The sequence below is a fragment of the Ranitomeya variabilis genome, chromosome 2 (genome assembly GCF_051348905.1).
Source record: "Ranitomeya variabilis isolate aRanVar5 chromosome 2, aRanVar5.hap1, whole genome shotgun sequence".
In the NCBI taxonomy this organism is placed as follows: Eukaryota; Metazoa; Chordata; class Amphibia; order Anura; family Dendrobatidae; genus Ranitomeya; species Ranitomeya variabilis.
In genome coordinates this window covers 633,932,960-633,960,872 of record NC_135233.1, presented here as the reverse complement: position 1 = coordinate 633,960,872, position 27,913 = coordinate 633,932,960, and the positions used below count along the sequence as shown (strand labels likewise).

The window sequence follows — 27,913 nt, the reverse complement described above, 5'->3', positions numbered from 1 at the left end:
CCACAGCCAGACACCGCCCTGGAGTGGCACCTGGCAGCTGCCTGCCGCACAAGCCTGACCTCATCATCAGAGGCTCCAGTGAAAACCAAGGCAGCTGTCCTAGTCATGCCCCTTCCAGGGTAGTCTGGTTTGTGGCACAGTGGGTCCACAAACCCCCTGGCTCACGCCCACCAGTCAGGGCGTGGGCATGACACCTGGTACCTTATAGATGAAGTTGTCTCTGGAGTTCGTTCTCCTTCTTTTCTTCATCTTGTCCAGACCCCATGATGAGTTTTCTCATCCACAGCTCATCTCTGCAGACTTCCATCTTCTCCGCTCTTTTGCAGATAATCTCCACATGATGCCCTTAAAGATATAAGTGTCATTATAATGCTCCTGAATAAAAAATTGCCCCTCACTATATTGTCTGCACAAAATATGACCCCCACACTGTCCCTCTCCTTTCCATACCGGTAGCCTCTTAACACTGTCCTCTCATACTGTGTCCCCCCTATAAGGCCCAGTATTTATACTGTACTCTCATCACACTCTCCCTCCTTGGTAGACTGTCCCCTCCTGGCTGTGTGCTTATACTGTCCCTCCATGCTACGCCCCCACTACTCAGTTTCTATTTTGTGCCCACTCACTTTTCTCCCCCCATACTGTCTCCTCACACTATTTCCCTCCCTCCTCATACTGTCTCCTCTCACATCCCCCCTGTTCACCATACTGTCTCCTCATATATTTACACCCTCACTTTCTATACTGCCTGCTCACCTGACTCCCCATACTGTGTCTGCACACATCCCATCACCCTCACTCCCCGTACTCTATCCACATACATTTTGCACATCGCTACTCATACTGTGTCCACATACATTCCCCCATTCGCTCCCCATACTGTCTGCACCCATCCCCCATACTGTTTCCTCATATATGCCCCCATTCCCCCATATTGTTTCCTCATACATGTCCTCATTCCCCTATACTGTTTCCTCGTACATGCCCCCCATTCCCCAGTACTGTTTCCTCATACATGCCCTCATTCCCCCATACTGTTTCCTCGTACACTTAATCTTCAGTGTCTTCAGCTCCACTGTACCACTTACCACCAGTGTTTGCCTCTGCAGCACGAGTGAGCGACGTCAGCAGCATGATCTGATCATGATGCTCACGTTGCTCTGACCCGGCAGTCAGAGCCTGAATTGTACTCACGTCTGTAAGATGCGAGTACAATTGATCCCTGGGCAGGGGTGGACACTGACAGCTTGGGGCCCCTGTGCAAGGAATTTGTCTGGGCCCCCTCCTTTTATGGCGATAAATTTTTAATATATATATATATATATATATATATATATATAGCCACACACACACATACATGTGTATATATATATTACATACCATATATACTTGAGTATAAGCTGACCCGAGTATAAGCTGAGGCACCTACTTTTGCCACGGAAAACTAGGTAAGCTTATTGACGCGAGTATAAGCTGGATATGTATTGTCCCCTCATTCCTGGTATGTGTGGTTCCCCCATCCTGTCCTGCTCTTAACCCCGGACTTTAAAAAAAAAGAACTTGCTCAGGTGCCGCCCCCGCTGTTGTGAATTCTGTTCTCGAACTCCCTCCGGTGGTTGTGAATGGTACTTCGGCGAGTTCTGTCCATGGACTCCCTCTGGTGGCTGTGAGTGGAGCTGCTGGTTCTGAGGTTCCTTCCTCAGCTGACCTCGTTTAGTCCTAGGCTGGCTGCTCTATTTAACTCCACTTAGATCGTTACCTGATGCCAGCTGTCAATGTCCTAGCACTGGTTCAGTTCTCTCTTGGATCTTTCAGATGACCTGTCTACTCCAGCAAAAGCTAAGTCCCTGCTAGCTTATTTGTTTACCACTGTTTTCTTGTCCAGCTTGCTATCATGATTTTGCCTTGCTAGCTGGAAGCTCTGGGATGCAGAGTGGCACCTCCACACCGTGAGTCGGTGTGGGGTCTCTTTTGCACACTCTGCGTGGTTTTTTGGTAGTTTTTTTATGCTGACCGCAAAGATACCTTTTCTATCCTCAAGTCTGTTTAGTTAAGTCTGGCCTCCTTTGCTGAAACCTATTTCATTCCTGTGTTTGTGACTTCCATCTTAACTCACAGTCAATATGTGTGGGGGGCTGCCCTTTTCTTTGGGGAATTTCTCTGAGGCAAGTTAGGCCTTATTTTCTATCTTTAGGGGTAGTTAGCTCTTAGGCTGTGAAGAGGCGTCTAGGCAGAGTCAGGTACGCTCCACGGCTATTTCTAGTTGTTGTGATAGGATTAGGGGTTGCGGTCAGCAGAGCTCCCACTTCCCAGAGCTTGTCCTGTATTACTAGTTTGCTCATCAGGTCATTCCTAGTGCTCCTAACCACCAGGTGATCATAACACCCCGCATCCTGGTGCCCTAGGCACGTGCCCTCAAGTGCCTAGTGGCAAATGTGGCCATGGGTGTACCTATACATGTTCAACAGTAATTTTCCATGTCTGCTTTCATTGTCTATACTTGGTTGAATACCTTGATCCAATTAAGCTCAAACAACCATTTATTCATTCACTCCCAACATCTATAATACCATTTTCTTAATCAGATAATTTGTCTGTATTTCCAGAAAAATATTTATTTGTTGATTGATATTTGGCTGCTCTAGTGGTAACTTTATTGAATCTCTGCATTCATGATTATAATTTATGTTTAGTACCTTGCATGTTCAAATATACCATTTTATATATGCGCATTGGTTGATTTATATATGGTCACTGCATTTATAAGAGAATTTACACTTAACTGTTACTTACTTGCCGGATATTCTGTCCTCTGTCTGTTTTGGTTTGAGGCACTTTTTTTAATTTCATGTGCATGATTTTATATTAGTCCTAATAAAGCATAGATTTTAATAATATTTGTCTTAGTTGAAAACTTCCTGTTCTATATACGATTTACTGTCATTTAATTTATGCGGTTTTTAACCCTAATTTTTAGCCTGAGGCCGGGGTCACACCTAACGTATAAAAATACGGTCCATTTTTTACGGCCGAGATACGCAGAAAAGTTCCTGAACAGTGATCCGTATTCAATGCGATGATGCAATTTTTTTTCTCCAAAAATTATCCGTGTATTATCCGTATGGCATCTGTACCACCCAGTGGTCGGCACTCATAGCAAGTGAGTAAATCTGCTATATAGAGGTAAACTGATCATCACCTCTATGTAGCAGAGCCGACCGGGTTGTGGCAGCTTCTAGTCTCCTATGGAGACTATTGAAGCATGCCAAAAATAAAATGTTTTTTTTTTTTTAAATATAAAAGTTCAAATCACAATCCTTTTGCCCCAATCAAAATAAAATAAAATCAAACATACACATATTTGGTATCGCCGCATTCGGAATCGTCCATTCTATAAAAAAAAGGAATAACCTGATTGCTTCACAGCGTAGCGAGAAAAAAAGTCAAAATGCCAGAATTATGTGTTTGTGGTCGCTGTGACATTACATTAAAATGTTGTATGTGCAACAAAATGGTATCATTAAAAACGTCAGCTCGGCACGCAAAAAATTAGCCCTCATCCAACCAAAGATCACGAAAAATGGAGACGCCATGGGTATCAGAAAATAGCGTAATTTTTTTTTTTTTAACAAAATTTGGAATTTTTTTTCACCACTTAAATAAAAAAGAACCTATACATGTTTAGTGTCTATGAACTCGTAATCACCGGAAGAATCATAATGGCAGGTCAGTTTTAGCATTAAGTGAACATGGTAACAAAATGAAAAAAAAAAACAACTGTGGGGTTGCACTTTTTTTGCAATTTCACAGCACATGGATTTATTTTCCCGTTTTGGAGTACATGACATGGTAAAACCAATGGTGTAATTCAAAACTACAACTTATCCTGCAAAAAAAACAAGCCTTCAAATGGCAATTTTGACAAAAAAATAAAAAAAAATTATGGTTCTGGGAAGAAGGGGAGAAAAAATGAAAATGCAAAACCAAAAATATCTCTTGTACGCTAGGGCGTTAAACACTGACATGTGAATAAAGCCTAATATAGTATTTTTACATTTTTCTATTTTTGTACAATAAAAACACTTTTTACAATAATATATTTGATTTTGCATCATCATATTCTGAGAATTATAACATTTGTATTTTTAAGAGATGAGTTGAAGTGGCTAACGTTTATCATTTTGTATTGCATAACATTTTTGAGAGCAGAGTGAACAAAAATCAACAATTCATTAATTGGTTTTATTTTTTATGCCATTTCCTATGTGGTAAAAGTGATAGCACAGGTTTGTTCTTTGGGTCAGTCACCAATACTAGGTTTTTGTTTTTTGGTTTTGCTATTTTTGCATAATAAAACTAAATTTATTTAACTATTTTTAGCATTACCACATTCTGATAGCTATAACTTTTTATTTTTTGCCCACAGATTTGTATGAACCCCCCTTAAAACATAAATTAACAATGTTTTATCACATCTTTGGAAACGGGGTTCAAATTCCCTAGCCATACCCAGGCCCGATTACTGCCACACCTGTTCTCAATCAAGAAGTCATGTAAATAGGACCTGTGTGACAAAGTGAAGTAGATCAAAAGGTCCCCAAAAGTTAGACATCATGCCTGCAATACAAAGAAATTCTGGAATAAATGTGAAACAAAGTAATTGACAGCTATCAGTTTGGAAAAGGTTAAAAAGCAATTTCTCATGCTTTGGAACTCCAGCGAACCACAGTGAGAGCCATTATCCACAAAAGGCAAAAACATGGAACAGTGTTAAATCTTCCCAGGAGAGGCCAGATGACCAAAGTTACCCCAAGAGCACAGCAATGACTCATCCAAGAGGTCACAAAGGACCCCACAACAACATCCAGAGAACTGCAGGTCTCACTTGCCTCAGTTAAGGTCAGTATTCTTGACTCCACCATAACAAAGATACTGGGCAAAAATGGTCTGCATAGCAGAGTTCAAAGGCGAAAACCACTGCTGAGCAATAACAAAGGTTCATCTCAGTTTTGCCAGAAAACATGTTGAAGATCCCAAAGACTTTTGGAAGAATTGTCACAGGCTGCAGACCATCACTCTGTAACTGACTGCAGAAGGTCTCAAAAATTTGATTTGCAGACTTCTTCTTGGGCCTTCTAACTTTAGGACCCAGTGGCAACCTCCCATGGCTCTAGTTGACACACCTGAACCGGGGTGTATATAACTCTCAGGTTGCTGCTGGAAGGTGCAATTAATATTTCCAGTTCCATGTTGCGGCTTGGAGCTATAGCAGTCAGCTATGTTTCTCTCTGGTGTTTGGAGAACGTCCGTGTTTCTCTCTAAGGGTACCGTCACACAGTGCCATTTTCATCGCTACGACGGCACGATCCGTGACGTCGCAGCGTCATATGATTATCGCTCCAGCGTCGTAGACTGCGGTCACACTTTGCAATCACGGCGCTGGAGCGATGCCGAAGTCCCCGGGTAACCAGGGTAAACATCGGGTTACTAAGCGCAGGGCCACGCTTAGTAACCCGATGTTTACCCTGGTCACCAGCGTAAACGTAAAAAAACCAAACAGTACATACTTACATTCCGGTGTCTGTCCCCGGCGCTGTGCTTCTCTGCACTGTGTAAGCACCATAGCCGGAAAGCAGAGCGGTGACGTCACCGCTGTGCTCGCTTTCCGGCCGGCAGGCGCTCACAGTGCAGAGAAGCTGAGACGCCGGAGGACTGACACCGGAATGTAAGTATGTAGTGTTTTTTTTTTTTACATTTACGCTGGTAACCAGGGTAAACATCGGGTTACTAAGCGCGGCCCTGCGCTTAGTTACCCGATGTTTACCCTGGTTACAAGCGAACACATCGCTGGATCGGTGTCACACACAACGATCCAGCGATGTCAGCGGGTGATCAAGCGACAAAAGAAAGTTCCAAACGATCTGCTACGACATACGATTCTCAGCGTGATGTCTGATCGCAGTAGCGTGTCAGACACAGCGATATCGTAACGATATCGCTAGAACGTCACGAATCGTGCCGTCGTAGCGATGAAAATTTCACTGTGTGACGGTACCCTAAGTCTACTCAAGCTAAGTGTTCCCCCTTGTTTGTTGTATCCCATCTGTCCTTAGCAGTAATGGGGAATTGACTAGCGCACACCCTGTCCTTCCGGGGCAGGGCTTATCGCCAGTGTCAGGCAGGGATCCTGCTCAGTGATAGGTGCGGAACCTATATAGGGATGATAGGGCAGACAGGGTGACGTTAGGTTTGTCTAAGGGCCTCCCCCCTTCCCTAGTGTTTGGTTCCCTTACCCTTTCATGTTGCTCTTAGCTTTTCCTACATGTTGCAGTAGATAAAGAGAAACAGGGAGCACCGCTAATGGGCATAAAAATAGCTGGAGTCTATTATATATATATATATATATATATATATATATATATATATATATATATATATATATATATATATATATATATATATATATATAATTGTCTAAGGGGTACTTCCGTCTGTCTGTCTTTCTGTCGGCAACTTCCGTCACGGATATTCATTCACTGATTGGTCTCGCCAGCTGCCTGTCATGGCTGCCGTGACCAATCAGCGACGGGCACAGTCCGATTAGTCCCTCCCTACTCCATACTCCCCGTAGTCATGGCTCACACATAATGCCAGCGGGAACGGACCATGTTATGCCACGGGTAACTCACTCCGTTACCGCCGCAATTAACCCTTATTTGACCAAGTTTTTACTATTGAGGCTGCCTATGCAGCCTCAATAGTAAAAACATCTAATGTTAAAAATAATACAAAAAAAATAACAAATCATTATATACTCACCTTCCACCGCCTTTCCGAAGCTCCGGTGACCGGTCCATGCAAGCAGCAGTTTCCGGTGCTAAGGTTGGTGTGCGACAAGGACCTGCCATGATGTCACGGTCATGTGACCACAATGACATCGCAGGCCCTGCGCCAGAAGGACCTGCCGTGACGTCATGGTCATGTGACCGTGACATCATCACACCCTCGGACCGGAAGCTGCCGCCTGAACCGACAGAACTACAAGGGGCCCCTCGGAAGGTGAGTATATGTTTATTTTTTAACCTGTGACATACGTGGCTGGGCAATATACTATGTGGCTGGGCAATATACTACATGGCTCTGTGCTTTATACTACGTCGCTGTGTGCTGTATTCTACGTCACTGGGCAATATACTACGTGCCTGGGCAATATACTACGTGCCTGGACAATATACTATGTGGCTGTATACTACGTCGCTGTGCAATATACTACGTGGCTCTGTGCTGTATACTACGTAACTGGGCAATATACTACGTGGCTCTGTGCTGGGCAATATACTAAGTGGCTGTATACTACGTCACTGGGCAATATACTACGTCACTGGGCAATATACTACGTGGCTGTGCAATATACTACGTCAATGGGCAATATACTATGTGGCCATGCATATTCCAGAATACCCGATGCAGTAGAATCGGGCCACCATCTAGTGTGTGTATATATATATATATATATATATATATATATATATATATATATATATACACATACATACATACATACACACACACACACACACACACAGGTTAAAGCAATGCACCAAAAAAGGAAAGAACCATGCATATTAGGCGCACACCCGAAATATTGAGAAAAATATAAGCAAATTTTATTGGTAGACAAACCCACAATAAAAACATTTAAAAGACAAAACACATCACTTGTAGTCCCATGACACTATTGCGTATACAATATCATATTCAAATGACAGAAACATACCTAAAAAAAGACACCCCATATACATGCAATAGTTCCACATGAAATAGACACAACCCTGTTCTGGGCGTCCCAGAAAACCAGATAATGGGAAAAAACCCTTCTGAAAGGCCATAATAAGCCTATATAATGCTGTGGGAAAACATGGATATCCCATTGAAGTAAGAAGAAAATAATCTCCCTTAAGGCATGAAGTTAGAGAGGGAGCTGCCATATACAGCAGTGAGGAGGAAAGCATGTACCAAGGGGTTAAACAAGAAGGCTGAGATAGCGATCATATCACCATATCAGGCAGTCCACTGCAGGGCGTCAAGGGTCTAAAAGTCAAGAGAACAGTAATCCTGGGACCAGTGTGATGTGGGAACCCCACGCGTATCGCTGTAGAGCGCAGCTTCGTCAGGGGAAGCTCTGAAGCGATACTTGTGGGGCTTCCCACACAGGGTTGCCACTAGGAATTTCGGGGCCCCATACTGGTAAAATTTTCCACCCAGGCTCCACCCCAGCCCCGCCTCCACCCCTCGAACTGTCCACAGCCCCACCGCTCTCTTGGAAAAACTCCACTTCTCACCAATCACACATTAACAGTTCCCATCACCAGATCACACATATAACCAGCAGCCTTTGTTTTGGCCAAAAGATGTTTTAAGCAGCCACCATGACATGGTAGACTCTTTTGGCCGGGCCCTACTCTACTCTAAACATTTGTTAAAATATGCAATGCAATTTAGGTGTATTTTTAAATCTTTAAAATCACCAATAATATCACACACAAGGGACAAATACCACCGTAACATGACCAGATCACATATTACCACCACATGGTGACCAATAATACCACATTCAAAGAACAAATACCACCACACCATGGCCGGACAACATATTACCACCACTTTGTGACTGAATACTACAAAACTGATCAGTAATAAAAAAAAAACAAAAACACAATACTAATATCACCATATGTGTCATTATACACGGGAGATCTGTACTTAGTATGCAGTGTCAGTGTAAAGGTAATGCAGTGATCACTGGTGATATTATACACAGGACCGCTGTATATATAATACAGTGTATAGTGTCAGTGTATAGGTAACACACTGACTCACCAGTGACGCCTCTAGGTGAAGTCTTTCTTCTTCATCCAGCACAGCGACACATCGACGTCACTTCTTCCAGCCAGGACACATCTCTGCAGGAAATAACACAGTTATCTAGAGCACCGCTTGCAGAACACATTACTTTTGTTTCCCCCAACTTGTACACTACACCAAACGAAGAAAAAAGGCAACATAGTGTCACTCTGCACAGTAACAGGACCGCCTCCCCATTTAAAACAGTATCTTAAAAAAATAAAATAAATACATCACTGCAGTAATAATATCCTTTAATTAGCCCCTATGGTAATATCTTCCATCCTGACCATCGTGTGTCTCATTCCTGGCTCCAGCCATATGTTCTCCCATGCACATGCGGCCCTCATGAGAATCCATTCTGCCCCATATGGTCTCCCCATCCTGCCCCATCTGTCCCATGATCCTGCCCCATCTGTCCCATGATACTGCCCCATCAGTCCCATGATCCTGCCCCATGAACCCGCACCATCTGTTTCCATCCTGCCCGATCTGTCTCCATCCTGCACGATCTGTCTCCATCCTGCACAATGTCTCCAATCCTGCCCCCATATCTTTCATCCTACCACCATATCTCCCATCCTGCCCCATATCTTTCATCCTGCCCCCATATCTCCCATCCTGCCCCCATATCTTTCATCCTGCCCCCATGTTTCATTCTGCCTCTGTGTCTCCAATCATGTGCCCCATGTCTCCAATACTGCCCTGTGTCTCCATTCTGCCCCCTGTGTCTCCATTCTGCCCCCTGTGTCTCCAATCATGCCCCCTGTGTCTCCAATCATGCCCCCTGTGTCTCCAATCATGCCCCGCGTCTCCCTTCTGCCGTGTCTCCAATCATGCCCCCATATCTTTCATCCTGCCACCATGTCTCCCATGATGCCCCCATATCTTTCATCCTGCCACCATATCTCCCATCCTGCCCCATATGTTTCATTCTGCCCGTGTCTCCAATCATGTGCCCAGTGTCTGCAATCCTGCCCCGTGTCTACAATCCTGCCCCCTGTGTCTCCATTCTGCCCCGTGTCTCCATTCTTCCCCTGTGTTTCCAATCATGCCCCGTGTCTCCATTCTGCCCTGTCTCCAATCATGCCCCCTGTGTCTCCATTTTTCCGTGTCTCTAATCATGCCCCCTGTGTCTCACATTCTGCCCCCTGTGTCTCCAATCATGCCCCGTGTCCCCAATCATGCCCCCTGTGTCTCCATTCTGTCCCGTGTCTCCATTCTGCCCCCTGTGTCTCCATTCTGCCCTGTGTCTCCAATCATGCCCGTGTCTCCAATCATGCCCCCTGTGTCTCCATTTTGCCCTGTGTCTCACATCCTGCCCCCTGTGTCTCACATCCTGCCCCCTGTGTTGTTTTCATTCCTGCCCCCAGTGTTGTTTTCATTCCTGCCCTCATCATGCCCCAGGCTTGCCTGCATTCAGTAAAAATAAAAAAAAACATCTTTCTTACCTGGCCGCTGTCCAGCGCCGACGTCCATTCCAGGCATTTCAGCGCGGAGTCGTCGGCAAATGACAATGACGTCATACGCCAGCGAAGTGCGCACTGCCATCAGCTGCCAGCCTCCGATTGACTGGCAGCTTTAACTATTGCCTGTGGGCCCTCAAAGGCAATAGAGGACACTGAACCTGCATCTCAAATGCAGGTTCAGTGTACCATCAGAAGCCTGCTGCTGGGGCCCGGACTCGATGGGCAGATGAGACGGGGCCCGATGCACAGCATTTCATAAAAGGAACCTCATAAAATATGGTGTTAGTGTGATGGTCTGGAGCTGTTTTGCTGCTTCATGACCTGGAAGACTTGCTATGGTAAATGGAAACATGAATCCCGATATGTACCAAAATGTCCTAAAGAAGAATGTTTGGCCATCTGTTTGTGACCTCAAGCTGAAGTGCACTTGGGTTATGCAGCAGGATCCAGGGAAGAAGGGGAGTAGTAGTACGAATAGGGGTAATGAAAAATACAAACATACTCACACATATAACAGAGGAATGCACCAGGGAGTGGAGGATGGGGTTAAACCAAAGTAGGATAAGAAAGGGAATTATCACACACTCAAAACCTAGCAACAGTTACAGATAAATCCACCAAACACCTTCTCCAATAATAACCAACAATAACCTCCAGCCATGCAGCATTAGCTACTCAGACAATGAGTGCCAGCAAGGACCCTCTTTATATGGGGGGATGGAAGTGGCTAACAGTGCGCAGCTGAGAGCCTTACTGCTCTTGGAGATCTCAACTGAGTAGATTAACCCCTGCACTACTAAAAGAAATTTACACTGTTTAATATGAAGGTGAAGTGCTTCTAATCAGTGCAGGAGTAGAAGATATCAGACACTGCGGTGGTCTGACTCCTCTCTGTCGTGGTAAACCCATGATATTTAAATTTGGTGATTTGAAACAATTAAGTGGACGAACATGCAAAAGAATAGAAAATCAGGAAAGGGGCAAACACTTTCACGCAACTGTATATTCTATACACTTTAGACATGGTCATGTATTCTAAATGTTAGTAACAATCATAAAAATCGCTTTTGAATAAATGCAACGAGTGTCCCTTTATGGGGTAAAAACTCTGGAATGCTTCAACAGATCCCAATGATTTTGAGACTGTTTTTCATGACATGTACTTTGTTAATGGTAAATTTTTGTCTATATGTTTTGTGTTTATAAAAAAAATATCAGAAATTTGACAAAAGTGTAAAAAAAAAAAATTACAATTTTCAAACTTTGAATGATTATCCCTTTAAGGCCGGAGTCACACTTGTGAGTTCAATGTGAGAAACTCGCACATCAATAGCCGGCACTGCCACTTGGGACAGGAGTTTGCGGCTGCATATATGCCGATGGCAGTGCCGGGACTTGTTGCGCGAGTTTCTCGCACTGAACTTGCAAGTGTGACCCCGGCCTAATCCAGATGGTGATATCATAGAAAACCATTAATGAACAACATTTCCCACATGTCGGCTTTACATCAGCACCATTTGTAAAATGTTGTTTTATTTTGTTAGCCTTTTAGGAGGTTGAAAAATGTAACAGTAATTTTTCATTTTCTCAAGGAAATTTACAAAACTTATTTTTTTTAAGTAACTTTTGGGGTCGTGGATATTGGGAAAACCTCCAAAAGTGATACCATTTTAAAAACAGTACCCCCGACATATTGAAATCTGCTGTGAGGTAGTTTAATAACCCTTCGGGTGATGTTAATGAATGAATACAAAGTGGCATGACCGGAATGAAAAAAATGTATTTTTACCATTTAAATGTCGCTGACTTTCTGAACAGGTCACTATAGCCGGGAGACACTAGGGTCGCTATTTGGCTGTAAATTGCCAAGGCAAACATCAGGACCACACAATCATGATCTTAGGGTGCCGATGGGGTTAAAGAGGGAGCTCCCAGACTCTGTTAACCATTTATATGAAGTAGTCACTATTGACCACAGCATCTAAGGGGTTAAACAGATATGGACGGTGCCAACACTGATCGTGGCTGATACAGCAAGTTGTCAGCTATAGTGTACAGCCGGCAGCTGCTGGATTGTCACCTGTATGGAAATGCTAGTCTCTTATACCGCAGGTCAGTAAAAAGATGTATTGGTGGTCATTAAGGGGTTAAATTAATATTAATTTGTTAATAAACCTCAAACATAAAAAATAGAATAATAATTGTTCGCTTACCATGTGTCCAGTATACCAGTACAAACATGACCCCTTTAAAACTGCCCAAATCTTTTTCCACTTGTTGCCGAGAAATGATTTTTCTTTTTTTTTATACAACCATCCCTGACAATCGGCATCTCCTAACTCTTTGCATGAGATTCTTCTTCGACTCATTTTGAATATACTGACTGTTCAACAAACATAGAAAAAAAAAATATTTTAGGAATGCAAGGGTGTACAAAAAATCCATGTCAAATATGAGCACATTAACAATATTCGTAATTAAAATGGTATGACCTAATCAAGCCTGTTTGTAATTAAACTACTTAGTACTAAAAGTATAAATATAATGTTAGTGTTGATATGACTGTGTAACCCACAAGCTGTTTATGTATGTGAACGTTGCTCTATGTTAATAGGTCGTGACTAATTATCTCTATGGAGTTAGTTGTACAAACACAACACAAAAATCATGCACTCACTAATCACTATACATGGGCAATGCTAACAGTACAGGGCTACACACATGAAACCAGCAATTAGTTTTCTTTTTTATACAGATCTGTGCTAAACTCCAATGCTGAATCACACACTACCTAAGTGGCAATGGACAATTACAAATCTATGCATATAAGAAAATATCACAGCTTGAGCCTTACCTCTAGATTTCCTCTTTTGCTTCAACCGCAAGGAAACCTGCAGGAAATGGACAGCAAGTTAGAAAGGAAATTTCTTATTGTGCTTGTGATGGAAGAGGCTGGAGTAAAAGAAAAGGAGGGTCTATGAGAAGGACAGTCTATGTTGTACACACTTCCACAGGCAAATGGGGAAGCTACACTGAAATGCTTTACTTGCAGATCAGTTCTGGTTCTTCATGAATCAAGCATTTTGGGTGGTGAGTGACATTTTCATAAAAACTTGATTTGCAGTGAAACAGACAATTTATGTTTACTTCTACATAGGAAAACATGACCAGTTTATTCAGTAAACCAGATTATATAATCCCACGTACAATGAAAAGGTTAATTGCGTTTATGACACGACGGGGATAAATGAATTAGGTGCTTAGCTTAGCAGCCGCTATGTTCCTGACACACAATTTGGAGTGTCAAGTTAATTTTGGACAGTATACACTTTTCTTTTAGGGAAGTGAAAATGACTTCTTGCTTATTAGTAGGAGAGCCTTTGCAGAAGTTTAAAGAGAGTCATAAAGCAAAAAAAAAATAAAAATGAACCACATGGATGACCACCTGTTGGGGCATAGTCAGAAAGCCTTATAACACACGGCTCTCCTGACCTGAGCGTGAGAGCTGAATAAAAACATGTGAAGCCGTCATGCTCAGGTCAGGAGATCCACTGGTCAGTGCAAGCATTGCGATTGTCATCCGTGATATACGGCGCCAGACTCTTAACAGATAGTCACTATAGAGGGACTTTTCTTTCCCTGAACTATCCCCTAGCTATAAGAACATGGTGAGATGTGTAGATAGTGGTGACAGGCGGGCGCTAAAATGCTCAGATACTCGTTAGGCTGCTGTCACACTATCAGGATTTGGTCAGTATTTTACATCAGTATTTGTAAGCCAAAACCAGGAGTGGAACAATCAGAGGAAAAGTATAATAGAAACATATGCACCACTTCTGTATTTATCACCCACTCCTGGTTTTGGCTTACAAATACTGATGTAAAATACTGACCAAATACTGCTAGTGTGACGGCAGCCTTAATGAGCAGATTGTGGTGCTCGACTCAAGTAATGAGCATATTGGAAGTCAATGAGAAACTTGATCATTTTTATAGCAGACCCACCCGGGATGTCTTTGGGTACGTGCACACGCTGCGGCTTACTCTGCGGATTTTTCCGGACTGATTTTGGTAAATCCGCAGGTAAACCGCACTGCGGAATTACCGCAATTTTTTTTTTTTTTGTGGATTTTGTGTGGATTCCACCTGCGGCTTCCTATTATGGAGCAGGTGTAAACCGCTGCAGAATCCGCACAAAGAATTGACATGCTGCGGAATAAACAGCGCTACATTTCCACGTGTTTTTTTTCTGCAGCATGTGCACTGCGGATTTTGTTTTCCATAGGTTTACATAGTACTGTAAACTCAGGGAAAACTGCTGCAAAACCGCAGTGGCCAATCGGCTGCGGATGCGCAGCAAAATCTGCAACATATGCACAAACCCTTTCAGGAAACCGCACAAATGGATAGAAACCGCACTGAAAAGAAAAAGCAAGAGGAAGATGCCTGGACGCATCTCTGACTCCCAGGTCGCTGCTGGAACAATGTTTTTAGAGTATTGCGTCACTTTTATGGGCTGACAATAAAACATACCAAACCGAAGATAAAATGGATTTTACAGGGGAAACAGTTATTAAATATTTTTTTTGTTCATAAAAAATAAAGAGAGAAATTAACCCCTTACTGACATCGGACGGTATAGTTCGTCCGATGTCAGCTCCCCTGCTTTGATGCAGGGCTCCGCGGTGAGCCCGCATCAAAGCCGGGACATGTCAGCTGTTTTGAACAGCTGACATGTGCCCGCAATAGTGGCGGGTGAAATCGCGATTCGCCCGCCGCTATTAACTAGTTAAATGCCGCTGTCAAACGCAGACAGCGGCATTTAACTACCGCATCCGGCCGGGCGGCCGGAAATGACGTCATCGCCGACCCCCGTCACATGATCGGGGGTCGGCGATGTGTCAGGACAGTAACCTTAGAGGTCCTTGAGACCTCTATGGTTACTGATCACCGGTAGCTGTGAGCGCCACCCTGTGGTCGGCGCTCACAGCACACCTGCATTTCTGCTACATAGCAGCGATCTTATGATCGCTGCTATGTAGCAGAGGCGATCGTGCTGTGCCTGCTTCTAGCCTCCCATGGAGGCTATTGAAGCATGGCAAAAGTTTAAAAAAAAGTTAAAAAAATGTGAAAAAAATAAAAAAAATATAAAAGTTTAAATCACCCCCCTTTCGCCCCAATCAAAATAAATCAATAAAAAAAATCAAATCTACACATATTTGGTATCGCCACGTTCAGAATCGCCCGATCTATCAATAAAAGAAAAGCATTAACCTGATTGCTAAACGGCGTAACGAGTAAAAAATCGAAACGCCAGAATTAAGTTTTTTTGGTCGCCGCGACATTGCATTAAAATGCAATAACGGGCGATTAAAAGAACGTATCTGCACCGAATTTAAATAATTAAAAACGCCAGCTCGGCACGCAAAAAATAAGCCCTCAACCGACCCCAGTTCATGAAAAATGGAGACGCTACGAGTATCGGAAAATGACGCAATTTTTTTTTTTTCTTTAGCAAAGTTTGGAATTTTTTTTCACCACTTAGGTAAAAAATAACCTAGTCATGTTAGGTGTCTATGAACTCGTAATGACCTGGACAATCATAATGACAGGTTAGTTTTAGCATTTAGTGAACCTAGCAAAAACACCAAGCAAAAAACAAGTGTGGGATTGCACTTTTTTTTGCAATTTCACCGCACTTGGAATTTTTTTCCCATTTTCTGGTACACGACATGGTAAAACCAATGATGTCGTTCAAAAGTACAACTTGTCCCGCAAAAAATAAGCCCTCACATGGCCAAATTGACGGAAAAATAAAAAAGTTATGTCTCTGGGAAGGAGGGGAGTGAAAAACAAACATGGAAAAACAAAAAATCCCACGGTCATGAAGGGGTTAAAAAAATGCATTCTCTACCCCTCTGCCTATGTTAACACATAGCATTTTGCTGCATTTTTCCACTTTCTCATTGCTTTCAATGGTAAAAAAAAGCTGCAAAAATGATGACAGAATTGACATGCTCCTTTTTTTAAAAAAAAAATCAGCAGTTCTCCATTTCAGTAACGAAAATAAAAAAGCAATAAGAGATCGTGTACATGAGATTTCTTAATTTTGTGCTCATTTCTAAGGAGTGGGACTCCTAGACTGGTTATACCTATTCACTAATTGCAAGGCTTATCAAAAATTGAAATAAGGCTGGTTTCACATTTGCGTTTCTAAATGCAGCGTTTTTTTAAAAAAAACGCAGGTGGTGAAAAAACGCATGTAAACGCGTACAAACGCTGCGTTTTTTAGACGCATGCGTTTTTGCATGCGGTAAAAAAAATACGGCGTTTTGACGCATTTACATGCGTTTTTTCATGCGTTTGCATTTTTGAAACACATGCTGAGAAGTGTGTGACAGCTGCCAATCATCAAAATCAACTAGAAAACCCACTATAAATAGAAATAGCTAGGGTTAGGGTTAGGGTTAGGGTTAGGGTTAGGGTTAGGGTTAGGGTTAGTGTTAGGGGTAGGGTTAGGATCCCTAGGGTTAGGGTTAGGGTTAGGGGTAGCTTTTTATTAGAAGAATGTCCTGGTCACCAGGTCATTGATAAGCCACCCCCCACCATCAAGGTGATAAAGGGATCCAAACCCTAACCCTAACCCTAACCCTAGGGATCCAAACCCTAACCCTACCCCTAACCCTAGGGATCCTAGTGATCCATAGGGATTGGCTATTATGTTGACCTGGTGACCAGGACATTCTTCAAATAAAAAGCTTTGTTCAATGTGGACACCCCAAGATATACGGTATTGCTATAGAGTACTAAAAATATTAACTTGTAGAGTATTCACTGTCATATTGTTAGGGGTAGGGTTAGGGTTAGGGGTAGGATCCCTTTATCACCTTGATGGTGGGGGGTGGCTTATCAGGGTGTATTCTTGTTTTTTTCTATAAAAACGTATGCGTTTTTAACGCAAGCAAACGCATGTGCTTTAAAACGCATGCGTTTACATAGACAACAATATGTTTTTTTGCGGCAAAAAAACGCCTCTAGAAATTACTACATGTTGCATTTCTGCGACAGAATGCATGCAGCAAAAAAACGCATGCGTCGTTAAACGCGGCCAAACGCATACAAAAAAAAGCATGCGTTTTTAATGTTAAACATAGGGGAAAAAAACACATGCGTTTTTTTCTGTACAAACGCTGCAGATCAAAACGCAAGTGTGAAACCAGCCTAAGTGATTGCAATATATCCTGAAATACATGTAGAAGATTGCCTCAGAAATTTTGTTTTCCCCATTTGGAAGCAGTGGGACTCCAAGGGTACTGTCACACTAAACGATTTACCAACGATCACGACCAGCGATACGACCTGGCCGTGATCGTTGGTAAGTGGTTGTGTGGTCGCTGGGGAGCTGTCACACAGTCAGCTCTCCAGCGACCAATGATGCCGAAGGCCCCGGGTAACCAGGGTAAACATCGGGTTACTAAGCGCAGGGCCGCGCTTAGTAACCCGATGTTTACCGTGGTTACCAGCGTAAAAGTAAAAAAAAAAAAACCGTACATACTTACATTCCGGTGTCTGTCCCCCGGCGTTCTGCTTCTCTCCACTGTGTCTGCGCCAGCCGGAAAGCACAGCGGTGACGTCACCGCTGTGCTCGCTTTCCGGCCGGCAGGCGCTCACAGTGCAGAGAAGCAGAACGCCGGGGGACAGACACCGGAATGTAAGTATGTACTGTTTGGTTTTTTTTACTTTTACGCTGGTAACCACGGTAAACATCGGGTTACTAAGCGCGGCCCTGCGCTTAGAACCCGATGTTTACCCTGGTTACAAGCGAACGCATCGCTGGATCGCTGTCACACACAACGATCCAGCGATGACAGCGGGAGATCCAGCGACAAAAGAAAGTTCCAAACGATCTGCTACGACGTACGATTCTCAGCAGGGTCCCTGATCGCTGCTGCGTGTCAGACACAGCGATATCGTATGGATATCGCTGGAACGTCACGAATCGTACCGTCGTAGCGACAAAAGTGCCACTGTGTGACAGTACCCCAAGACTTGTAAAGCTAGTATCCCTTCCTATGTACCAGATACTGAAGCGACCAACTAACTGAGAATCAATTATTTTTGCTCCATGACTGGAGATGGTGGTAGCGGTGAAGGTACAGATGACAACACGTGTTTTTTGAGTAGAGATCGATGAAACACATTATGAATTCTAAAAGTGGGTGGCAAAGCAAGCCAGAATGGTACGGGATTGATGATGACTATAATCTTATAAGAACCGATGAACCTGAGACCACGTTTCCAAGAGGGAACCTTCAACTAAATGTTCCTTGAGGACAACCACACCAAGTTACCAACACACAATTCTGGACCCACCAAATGTCTCCGATCAGCCACACTCTTAAATTTGGACCCCATCTCCCTCAAATTATAAATAACCCCTTGCCACACAGACATAATTAATGATGCAATTAGTTCCTCTTTAGGTATTCCACAAGAACGCAAATCAAAAAAGAGTCAGTTGTAGTCAGTCGTTGTTGTATTCCACAAGAACAATGCCTATTAAATGAGCTGAACTGAGGAAGAAACCTGTATACCCCGAAAAATGGGAACTTACCAGTATACTCATGACAATGATTATTTACCTCAAATTCATCTAGAGGTACGAGGAGCATTCATGAAAGAGTTCCCCTGAACCACTTCCTGTGGACTGAGAGCAATGAAACTTCATACAGTTATTAGTTCTTCTCTACATAGGTGCCACCTAGGGACACACACTTCTCCCATCTCTTTAAAGGGAGGCAGGCCTTTCCCCCCTGCTGCAGACGCCACACAGCCGTCACTCAAATCTTCTTGGCCCCCTCCTCACTGCTGTTTTGAAATGAGCCGGCGCCTGCGCTCTTTTCTCCTGCCTTGGGCAGGCGCAGTGAGCGCTGCCTGTCTGTCCTCATATGCAGTCTAGCTGACTGCGCCTGTGCGGCCGCCCTGCCTGTGAATCCACGCCCCGCAGTGTCTTCTGATTTATTCGTACTGCGGGGCTGGGATTCACAGGCAGGGTGGCCACACAGGCGCAGTCAGCTAGACTGCATATGAGCACAGAGGACAGGCAGCGCTCACTGCGCCTGCCCAAGGCAGGAGAAAAGAGCGCAGGCGCCGGCTCATTTCAAAACAGCGACGAGGAGGTGGCGCCCGGCGCCAAGAGGATTTGAGTGATGGCTGTGTGGCGTCTGCAGCAGGGGGGAAAGGCCTGCCTCCTTGACTGAAGAAAAGGTATTTAGGACAAATTACAAAACTGATTATTTCAGCAGTTACAGCAACCAGAACTAAAAGAGACACCTTGTCAGAATGCAGCATTACTGCTCCACAAGGTGGCTCTTTTAGTTAAAAACGCCTGGGGGGGTGACAGGTTCCCTTTAAGCAACTGTAAACACCTCACTTGTAGAAGTCGACATGTTGCCCCAAAAGCCACGCTGTGACTTCGGAAATCAGAATCTCATCATGTGGAAAATGCTTGCCCTTCAAAAATAACTTCATTGTTGGAAAGAGGTGGAAGTCCGATAGTGTGAGGTTGGGAGAATAAGGGTGATGTGGTAGAATTTCAAAGCAATAGGAGCATGCTTCCATTTGGTCAACATGTGAGTTGTGAACTGGTGCATTGTCTTGCAGAAGGCGGAAACTTTTGGTGAGCATGCCACATCTCTTGGTTTTGATGGCCTCCCTCAATTTCCACAGCAGTGAAGCATAGTATGTCTCAGTGATCATGGTACCCTTTTGCTAGGAAATCCATTAATACTACTGCGTGCTGGTCTCAAAATACTGTTAGCATGACCTTGCCTACCTAGGGTTGGTCATGTGCCTTCATTGGAGGTGATGAATCATGATGCTTCCATTGCATCGACTAGACTTTAGTCTCAGGATCATAGTGTTGGACCCAGCTTTCATCCTGTGTGATCAGTCTGTTGAAAAAGTCCTCCTGGTTTCCATGGCACATCGTCAATAGAGCCTGAGAGCATTCGACTCGTTCCTGCTTCTGGAAAGGTGTGACTAGCTGGGGAACTCAGCGAGCGGATATCTTATGCACATGAAGATGGTCTTGGATATTTTTTGTCCACGGACCTCACACTAATCTTGTAAGACAATAAACATGGAAGAGCGCAGCATGAGAAGCACCAGGTGGTTTAATTGGGATGTTTCAATGAAAGGTGGGGGGATTAGCCTCTCACCTGGAAGGGAAGGTCATTCTCCACCCCCAGGAAAACAACGAGATAAGGCATCTCTGCCTTAATATTCTTGTTCCCTGGCCTATATGTAACAAAAAAGTTAAACTGGTGAAGAGCAATGCCCATCTTGCCTGTCTTTTCGCAGACTCTAGATATACAAGATTTTTGTGAACCGTGATTACCCTAATCGAATGAACTGCCCAATCCAGAAAATGATGCCACTCTTCAAGGTCCCACTTAAAAGCCAAGAGTTCCCTGTGGCCAATGTCATACTTTCCTCAGTTGACAGGTTTTTTTTTTTTTTTAGAAAAGTATGCATGTGGATGCCAGTTACCAGGAAATGCATCCTGCTACATTAAAGCTGCCACTTCAGACATGTCAACTTCTATAATAAAAGGCTGAGTGACGCCAGGCTGCATGAAAATCAGAGCAAATGCAAAACACTCCTTCAAGGTATTGAATGCTTCCCTGGCCGGACTAGACCACTTGGAAAAGTCTGTCCCTTCCTTGATCATATCTGTCAGAAGTTTGGCCACTATCGAAAAGTTTTTGATGCACTTAGGGTAGTAGTTGGTGAAACCCAATTACCTTTGTAACCCTTTAAAAAACTCAGGACTATATCAATCCAGTACAACCCGGATTTTCGTCAGATCCATGCGAAAAGCAGTGGACGATAAAACATATCCTAGAAAAGGGATCTCCTCCACCGAGAGTATTAATTTCTCTGGTTTGACAAATAAATTGTCTCCTAGTATCTGTAAGACCTGCCTGACATGTGCCTGATGTGACTCAAGTTCAGGTGAATAAATTAGTATGTTATCAAGATAGATTACCACAAATCTACCTACCTAGTGACTAAAGATGTAATTTACGAAGTTCTGAAAGATGGCGGAAGCATTCATCAACTCAACCTGCATCACAAGGTTCTCATAGTGTCCCTCAGGCGTATAAAATGCTGTTTTCCACTCATCCCCCTCTTTATTACGAATGAGATTATACACCCCCTGAGATCCAGTTTAAAAAACCATTTTGCTCCTACAATCTGATTAGAGGCCCGTGATGAGAGGGAGCAGATACGGATCATGGACCGTGATCTGATTGAGTTCATGAAATCTAGGGAGGGTCATAAATCCCATCTTTCTTCTTTGCAAAGAAAAACCCAGCAGCAATGGGGTGTAACAACCCTGCTGGCATCACTGCATGGCCTCCCATCTCCCACCTGCATTACACTCAAACTCAATTGCTTCTCTGGGCCTTGTTGTGACTTCTCTCTGCTGCCGGCTCCATGCTGTGTGCCTCATGTCTGCTGCTTGCTCTGTGCATGCTCTGTCTGTGTGCATAGGGGGCGGCGCTGGCAACTCCTGTGTCTTATTCAGACTGTGTGCCCCTTGCTAGGGTGTCCCCGGTCAATTGTCATGAGGCTTCCTGTATTTAAGAATTCCCCGCCCGTTGTTGGGGGCCTGTGCGGCTTGCTCCCTTGGTCGGTTCTTTGCTGCTGAGGTACCAGGCCCTGTCTCTGTTACTCTCGTGTCTGCCACCCAGGGGGGCATTGTACCCTGGTCTGTGTCCTGTGTCGCCACCCAGTGGGGCTTAGCACCCTGGCCTGTGTCCTTGTGTAGCCACCCAGAGGGGCGTCGTACCCTGGCTTGCGTCCATGTCTCTGTGCCTTGTCCTGTTCCTGACTTTGTCTTAGCCTAGTCCTGTTCCTGTGTCCGTTTATATCCCTGCCTTGGTTTCCTTTCCCTGCTGTGCGTACTCTGTGTCTAGCTTTGCTCTGCTTTTGGCTCTGCTCTCTGCGACCTTGCTTTGCTCCTTGCTCTACATTCTGTTACTTTTCTCTGGGCTCTGCACTCTGTGTCTTGCTTTGCTTTCATACTCGAGTTCCTCTGAATCAGCCCTGCAGGAGCCGTCACAGTCCACCTCCACATAGACCCGTGAACGCTTACCTGTTCCCACCGAAATGAGCACAGCCGTGGCCAAACGTCAACAGGCCGTATTGAAATTTAATTTCTTTGGGGAATCGAAGCCACACAGCACAGGAGCTCTGGAATGCCATCAAGCAGGAGAGCGACGTGTGGTTTGTGCCAGCGAATCTCCAGCCAGGCATGGTAGTGTGTGACAATGGCCAAAATCTTGTGGCAGCTCTTGCCCTAGGCAACCTCACTCACATCCCATGTCTGGCACATGTGCTCAACTTGGTCGTGCAGAGTTTTTTGAGGGACTATCCGGATCTTGATGCATTGCTGCACAAGGTCCGCCTAGAGTGTGCTCATTTGCAGCGTTCCAGCATGGGAAGATCGCGCATTGCAGCTCTGCAGTGCCAACTCCGCCTTTCAGAACATCGCATCATATGTGACCTACCCACCAGGTGGAATTCAACGTTACATATGTTGGAGCGGTTGTGTGAGCAGCAGGCAGCAGTAATGGAGTACCAGCTGCATAAGGCGCAAAGAAGTCGCACTGCGCGCCATTCAGACTTCACAACCACTGAGTGGGCCACTATGAAGGACATCTGCCAGGTTTTGCGTGCCTTCGATGATTCCACAAGGATGGCGAGTGCAGATGATGCACTAGTCAGCATGACTATCCCCATTATCTGCCTGCTTCAAAATCCCTGCAAGCGCTAAGGGATGAGGTTGTAGAAGAGGTGGAGGATGAGGAGTCACAAATGCCATCTGCTTCTGGACAGTCTGCGCAACGTGGTTCCTCACAAAGGCCTAGGCAGGGGACACTTTGTGAGGAGGATGAGGAGGAGTCAATGGAGGAGGAAGACATCTGTCCAGAGGGGGGAGTTACACAATGCTCCAGTAGTCAGTATGTAGAGCAAGGGTGGGGTTATGCAGAGCAGGCAGAGATCATGCCTCAAGCAGGGGATAGCATTTCTTGGCCAGTTGGCAGTCTGCAGCACATGGTTGATTTCATGCTGCAGTGCCTGAGAAACGACCGCCACATCGCCCACATTCTCAACACGGCTGATCATTGGGTGTACACCCTCCTAGATCCTCGCTACCGGGACAACTTACAAAGCCTCATAACACCGTTGAATCAGGAGCGTAAAATGCGGGAGTACCAAGACACACTGGTGCGTTCCATCATCTTCTCCAGTACAACCAAGAGCAGTGCTGCTAGTGCTTTACAAAGCAGCTCAGTGCATCGAGGCAGTGGAGGAAGCTCTGCACAAACAGGGAGCAGAAGCAGTGCCTCAGCACAAGGCAAGACCAGTATGGCCCAACTGTGGCAAAGTTTTGTGTGCCCGCCACACATGTCTACACCATCACAGACGGCTCCGGTCAGCAGGAGGCAACGCTTCCGTCAGATGGTGACAGACTACATGTCTTGCCCTCTCAGTGTACTCCCAGATGGCTCTTCCCCCTTCAAGTTTTGGGTTTCTAAGCTGGATACATGGCCAGAGCTTAGCCAGTATGCATTGGAGGTGTTGGCTTGCCCTGCTGCTAGTGTATTATCTGAATGCGTCTTTAGTGCCACAGGTGGTGTACTAACAGACCGTCGCATGTGCTTAGGGATCAGCTGACGCCGCACAGTCTGAAGAAGGCAGAAGGAGATGAGTGAGAGGCGAAGATATGCACAGCGCATGCCCATGAATCCCAGCCCCGCAGTGTGAATAAATCAGAAGACACTGCGGGGCGGGATCTCGGGCAGTGCGTCCGCACAGGCACAGTAAGCCTGACATCAAATGATGTCAGAAGACGGGCAGCGCTAACTGCACATGGCCAAGGGATAGCGCAGGTTCCAGGACAGATTCAAACGACGTTTAGGAGGCGGCGCAGGGTGCCAAGGGGGTATGAATGACAGCTGTGCCACGTCTGATTAGGAAGGAAAGTCCCGCCTCAGGGACGGTTTCACGGTATGAGGGGGCACATTTTATAATTGTTAACTTCAGCGTTTCAAAGGAGCATAAGTTCCTTTTCCTTGTGCAGCATTAGTGCTGCACAAGGTGGCTCTTTTAGTTACAAACGCCTGGGGGGTGTTAAAGGTCCCCTTTCAACTGGCTCCAATTAGGCCTCAGCCTACACTCTGTTTCTCCTGTAATCCCTGGGCTCCAATACCGCCAGTTGCTGCTCAGAAGTGTCTTTGGCAGGGGTACTCACTCCTGCCCAGCCTGGTTTCAGCACACCAGCTGTTTCCGGGTAGTGTCAAGGTCACTTTGCCTCCAATACGTTATCCTGTTGGGTTGCGGTCGGGTTAGCCAACTCTATGGTGCCTGCAGTTTAGGTGCTTCCTATGTGGCCTGCGGGAACTGGCAATCAAGGCTGGTTCTGTAGTGCCAATAGGACAAGCTCCACCTGTAGGACTGTGGGTTTTCAGTAACTCCGGCTGGCTCGTGGCCAAGCAATTTTTTTTCAAGTGGACCTTCTGCTGCCTATCTGAGTTCCAGCACCATTAGCTGGTTCTTTGGAAGACAATCTTGAATAGGTCCTCCTGGTTCCAGTACCGTCAGCTGGTTCCAGGCAAAGCCTTTGGCTTAGGTACCTCCTTCTGGGTATCCGAGTTCCACCAACGTCTGGTGGTCCTTGGTAGTGCTTTCTGGCACAGGTACCTCCTGCTTAGTAACCGGTTTCCAGTACCGTCAGCTGGTCCTCGGTAGTTCCATTGGCTCTTGTACCTTCTGCTCCCCATCCTGGTTCCAGTACCGTCAGCTAGTTCCAGGCAGAGCCTTTGGCTTAGGTGCCTCCTTCTGGGTATCCGAGTTCCACCAACATCTGGTGGCCTTTGGTAGTGCTTTCTGGCATGGGTACCTCCTGCTTAGTAACCGAGTTCCAGTACCGTCAGCTGGTTCTCAGCAGTTCCTCAGCCTCTTTGTACCTTCTGCTACATTTCCAAGTTCAAGCTTTTGGAACTGGTTTTTGCTAATCACTCTGGATCTCCCTGACGACCACCCTGAAGACCACCCCAAAGAAGATGACGACCCCGGAGACGACCACCCTGAAGACCACACTGAAGAAGACGACGACCCTGGAGACGACGACCCTGGAAACGACGACCCTGAAGACCAAGAAGCAGAAGAACAAGAAGCTGCAGAACAAAAAGCAGAAGAACATTAAGCATAAGACTAAAAATCAGAGCAAAAGATATTATCTAAATTATAAGCAGAAGAAGACTAAGTAGTGTATGGGGGTGAGTTCTTTCCTCCTCGTGGTGCCCCTGGAAAATACCTGCTGCTGCAGGCCAAACTGAACATGGACAAATCCTGTTGTAAATCTTTTGTGACAGTCAGAACGGAAGGTGTAATCTTGAAACTTTGATAGATAACAACTACAGGAATGCCTGTCACAAATAAGAATATGATGATGAAGAAGAAGAATATGAAGAAGATGAAGAAGTAGAATATGAAGAAGAATAATAGTTGAATAAAAAGAATATGAAGAATGTAAAAGAATAATAGGAAGAAGGTGAAGAAGAAGAAGATGAATAAGGTGAAGGAGAAGTTGATGGAAAAGATGCTGCTGCTGAGGATGATGAAGAAGAAAGTGTGGGAGAAGTAAAAAAGAAGGTGAAGAGCATGGAAGTAGTGAAACATAAATATCTGACAAAATATAAAAAATCTTAACATAGTCAATATCTTTGTAACTCCGAACGTCTTAAAAAAAATAATAATAATTCCTGCTATTCCATTTGATTGGGCTAAACCTCTATGCCTTTAATGTCTCCTCCACCTCCCCCAAACATCCTACAGTATTCTTAGTTGTTTTCCTTCATGTACAATTAACCTACAAGGAAAATATTTAGAATTGAGAGTCCTCAGTGGTTGATACCTTTTAATGGCTAACTGAAAAGATGGTAACAAATTGCAAGCTTTCGAGACTACATACACTCACCGGCCACTTTATTAGGTACACCATGCTAGTAACGGGTTGGACCCCCTTTTGCCTTCAGAACTGCCTCAATTCTTCGTGGCATAGATTCAACAAGGTGCTGGAAGCATTCCTCAGAGATTTTGGTCCATATTGACATGATGGCATCACACAGTTGCCGCAGATTTGTCGGCTGCACATCCCAAAGATGCTCCATACAAGGCAGGATGGATCCATGCTTTCATGTTGTTTACGCCAAATTCTGACCCTACCATCCGAATGTCGCAGCAGAAATCGAGACTCATCAGACCAAGCAACGTTTTTCCAATCTTCTACTGTCCAATTTCGATGAGCTTGTACAAATTGTAGCCTCAGTTTCCTGTTCTTAGCTGAAAGGAGTGGTACCCGGTGTGGTCTTCTGCTGCTGTAGCCCATCTGCCTCAAAGTTCGACGCACTGTGCGTTCAGAGATGCTCTTAGGCCTACCTTGGTGGTAACGGGTGGCGATTTGAGTCACTGTTGCCTTTCTATCAGCTCGAACCAGTCTGCCCATTCTCCTCTGACCTCTGGCATCAACAAGGCATTTCCGCCCACAGAACTGCCGCTCACTGGATTTTTTTTCTTTTTCGGACCATTCTCTGTAAATCCTAGAGATGGTTGTGCGTGAAAATCCCAGTAGATCAGCAGTTTCTGAAATACTCAGACCAGCCTTTCTGGCACCAACAACCATGCCACGTTCAAAGGCACTCAAATCACCTTTCCTCCCCATACTGATGCTCGGTTTGAACTGCAGGAGATTGTCTTGACCATGTCTACATGCCTAAATGCACTGAGTTGCCGCCATGTGATTGGCTGATTAGAAATTAAGTGTTAACAAGAAGTTGGACAGGTGTACCTAATAAAGTGGCCGGTGAGTGTACGTCTCTTCATCAGGCAAAGACTAAAACAAATTCTGAAGAATCACATATTTATGCACAACATAGTATAGAGAAAAAAAAAGAGGGGAAAAAACCATGGATAAGCCAGGTGACATGAAGCAGAATTACCATGGGTGATAAACAGTTACGTCCATAAATATTGGGCCAATTCTTAGATAAGGATTGTTTTATTGTCCTGTGATTAGGGTCTCTGTTGTGATGACCCCACATGGTCTGATGGGCAAGTTCCTTAGTTAATGTAAAAAGACATAAATCCATGTGACTAGTGTTGAGCGATACCTTCCGATACTTAAAAGTATCGGTATCGATAGTATCGGCCGATACCCGAAAAATATCGGATATCGCCGATACCGATACCCGATACCAATACAAGTCAATGGGACTCAAGTATCGGAAGGTATCCTGGATGGTTCCCAGGGTCTGAAGGAGAGGAAACTCCTTTACAGCCAGTAAAGTGTTAATTGCATGGCAGAAGCAGGAGAAAAGAAGCCTTGAGAATTTTTTTTTTTTTTGTTGCCGTGTGTCTAGCTGCTGTGGCTAGCTTCTCTCCTCTTAATCTTGGTGTGGCTCTGA

At 44.7% G+C, this 27,913-nt stretch overlaps 1 protein-coding gene across 3 annotated transcripts in view; it reads right to left on the bottom strand.

Annotated features, from left to right (window-relative positions):
* The window catches only part of IPCEF1 (interaction protein for cytohesin exchange factors 1), a 359,460-nt gene that overhangs the window by 238,659 nt on the left and 92,888 nt on the right, over positions 1-27,913 (bottom strand). For all 3 annotated transcript variants that reach the window (XM_077289086.1, XM_077289085.1, XM_077289084.1), the window contains 2 exons: positions 13,228-13,264; positions 12,587-12,756 (listed from right to left, as the gene is read on the bottom strand). In XM_077289086.1, coding sequence (XP_077145201.1) covers positions 12,587-12,742 — 156 coding nt within the window. In that variant the 5' untranslated portion in view covers positions 12,743-12,756; positions 13,228-13,264. The remainder of the gene's footprint in view (positions 1-12,586; positions 12,757-13,227; positions 13,265-27,913) is intronic.